At 40.7% G+C, this 3,205-nt stretch overlaps 1 protein-coding gene across 2 annotated transcripts in view; it reads right to left on the minus strand.

Annotated features, from left to right (window-relative positions):
- Positions 1-569: 569 nt before the first annotated feature.
- FANCC (FA complementation group C) overlaps positions 570-3,205 on the minus strand; it is an 83,204-nt gene continuing 80,568 nt past the window's right edge. For both annotated transcript variants that reach the window (XM_042453711.1, XM_042453710.1), the window contains exon 15: positions 570-1,525. In XM_042453711.1, the coding sequence (XP_042309645.1) occupies positions 1,370-1,525 (156 nt within the window). In that variant the 3' untranslated portion in view covers positions 570-1,369. The remainder of the gene's footprint in view (positions 1,526-3,205) is intronic.

Consider the following 3,205-nt stretch of genomic DNA (forward strand, 5'->3'; position numbering starts at 1 on the left):
TACGCGCATACTTTCTGGGAAGTATGTTCTTTCTGTAAATAAAAAAATGCGATGGTTTTCAAGGGGATCTGTTTCTCCCCCGTCAGAGTCTTAAGCCGCAAAGTTGGGAACATTATGACTTTATGCACATAGCTATGCAAATGGTAACTGGTAGGTATGTAAAACTGTTTGCTCTGAAGGAGAAATCAAACAAAATTCATTTCTAAACTGTTCAAGTCTTTTCTTGGCATTGCTCAAAGAAGGTCTGTGGTTCAGGAAAAGTTTGTGGCCCACGCTGCTCTAGGGAAGCACACTTGCTGACTAATGCCACTTTAGCAAAATATGAGCTCTGCTCTTTTTTGAAAAAGAAAAAAAAAACCCAGAAGAAATACAAAGAGGTGATTGCTCCCTGAATATCCTGGCATCTACTTCAAAAAGAATTGCTAACAATCACTTGCTTGTGATGGAATTTAGAATCTATAAAGTACCATGCCAGAACCAAGCAGTTCTATTGGACAGGAAAGAATCCACCAATAAATCATTTAACTTTTTAAAAAGGCTCCCTCAAGGCTAAGAAAGACTCCATGATTCCAGTCAACCCTCAAAGGGCACCTTAGATTTATTAGCATTTAGAGGGAAATACTTCAATACCATTATAATTTGTTTATAGCCTTATGAGACAACTTGAACTATGTGAAGTGGGAAAAAGTACTTCTTGGCTATAAGCACATCCTAATCTATGTGTGACTTGAGAAATAGTATTACTTGGTGACTGGCGTTCTGTTAGGAACATATGCATGTGTAAGTTTTCCATACACAAGTGGATGTCCTTTATCAGGCACTGTTGGTATTCCCTCCCTCCACAGCACCCAAAGCCTTGGCCCCTTACTGAAAAGACTCTGAAGCTGCCCTGTATGGCCATTCTGTGCTTCATGGTGAGCAGGCAGGATCAAGGAAGCATCTGGCTGTTTTCATAGCCAGATGCAAAATGATGACACCAGCCTCCACGGGTCTCAGTGAAGCTGTGAACATTTTGCATCTGGCTATGGGGACATAACCAGATACTTCTTTAATTCTTCCGGCTCACCAGGAACCATGGAATGTCTTTAGAGGCTTTTTAGTAAAAGTTTTTTGGGGGGGCATGGCTCAGCATAAAGCAGGTCTGCATGCAGATATTTACACTACTCTGGAATTGTTGGATCACAGACATTATATGCAATCATTAATAACAATTACAACCATATTTACAATTTATTTGCACATTTCACACAAATATTGGATACAGATCTCTATTTCAGAGTTTGGAAAGAAACTGAAAAAAGATCTAATACCATCTCTTCTTCTATCAACAGTCTGATTAGTGTGTCTGATGGCTGGGCCAAACTGAATATTACTGTAAAAACTTCAGATCGCTTTTTAGTTTCTGGAGAAGATCATTCACCAGTGTGATAGTTCTTTGATATTTCATTCCAGCCTGGCTCACTCTGTTTGAAAGATGGGCAAGAAGGTCAATAACTTCTGAGATTTCACTGCTTCCAACTGCAAACTGGAAGAGAAGGACGAAAACAACAACACAGAGAATAGAAGAAATTTAGATGTGCCACTTTATGTTAGGAATGAACATAATGCATGCACATTTTAAATGGGCTTCTCAAGGCCTTTTCTGCAGGTCTCTAGTCCATAGCAGACCAACCCCAAAGCCACTAGTGGGGGAAAATGGGGGGTGCCAAACAGTCGAGCAATGCTCCTGAGCACATCTTTAAAGGGTTGAAGGTGTTCAGGAACAGCAGTTGAGCAGAAAACATCCCTTCAGTCCCCACACCTTCTGGCACCAGTAGATGACTAAAGAGCAAGTTTCCATGGTTTTCCATGGTTCTTGGACAGTGTGGCCTGGAACAGGTCTGCAGGGGGGAAATTGGCCCCAGCACATGCCAGTTGTCTATCCTTGTTTTATGTCAAATTAATTTGTTGCTGTACAGTAATAGAAACTGTACTCTACTATATAGTTACTGTTGAGTACAAAGGGAAAAAATGAAAATAGCTTATACTGTATGTCCAAGACAAAGAACCAAGAACCAAGAATGGGGGGAGGAGAAATAAACCCTGTTAACTTCTGTAAGTGGGGCACTAGTGTTCAATTCTGACTGGAATTTCCCCCTTCTTGCTTTGTCCATTCCATAAGCCACCTTCCTCAGCCTACTATCATCCAGATGTGTTGGAAATACAGACTCCATCATTCCAGACTGCATGCTTTTTAATATTGGGTTGAGGGGAATGATAGTCAAACGTATCTGGAGAATGCCAAGCTGAGGAAAGTTGATCTACTCTCTCTATGGAGGAGATGCTTGTTGGCATTATTCAGTGAAAATGAGATGTCTCCTCCTCATTTTGCTTTTTCAAGGGCTGAGCAAAAGCATTTTTGAAGCACACACACTACTAAAATCAAAACACAGTGAACACTCAAGATAACAAAACAGTATTTAGAGAACTTTCTTTTGTCAAGATCTCTATTAGCCATTCAGGATTGCTGAAACACAACTTTCTGACCTATTCTTCCTATTTAGTTACCTGATTTTTTGACCCTGCCCTTTTCTCTTGAGAGATCATCACTCTCTTCTGACTAAGGTTCTTTCCAGAATTATGACTGGCAATGAACTGTGTATTGCTACTGCCAGTAACTGAAAGGGGAAAATAAATTTGCTACCTGCGGGGAAACAAACTGATTCTCTTTGCTGCCATCTTACACAGCCTCTCCTCTACTTCTAGAATGGCAAGAGTAAAAATACTGTTATCTTCAAAGCTATCCATAATTTTACACAGCTGTATTTATCTATCTCTACTGACCAAGAAGGAGCTAGGAGCAAACTTGTGGAGCACACACCTTGCATACAAGTGGCTCTACATCACAGTCCTTTGAGCACATTTTAGCTCAAAACATTGGCCAGTTAACTGCTTCTGAGCTCAATCCAGCAGCTGATACTGACTTTTAAACCCCTTCTTATGAATTTCCTGGTCTTAAGCGACTTGCTGGCCTCAACCACCTTCTTTAATCCTTCCCAATTCACGATTACTTTCACAAGTAATTTTGCTTTAAGGACATATATCAGGATGTGGCTCAAAGGAAGCAACTGAACACCTGACACTTCTTTATATGGGAAGAAAAAGCTGCTTCATGGAGGACTCCCCTCTGGGATGCATGGATCCATGGACGTCATGGAGGACTCTC

This window comes from Sceloporus undulatus, chromosome 2, assembly GCF_019175285.1.
Source record: "Sceloporus undulatus isolate JIND9_A2432 ecotype Alabama chromosome 2, SceUnd_v1.1, whole genome shotgun sequence".
NCBI classification, from domain to species: domain Eukaryota; kingdom Metazoa; phylum Chordata; class Lepidosauria; order Squamata; family Phrynosomatidae; genus Sceloporus; species Sceloporus undulatus.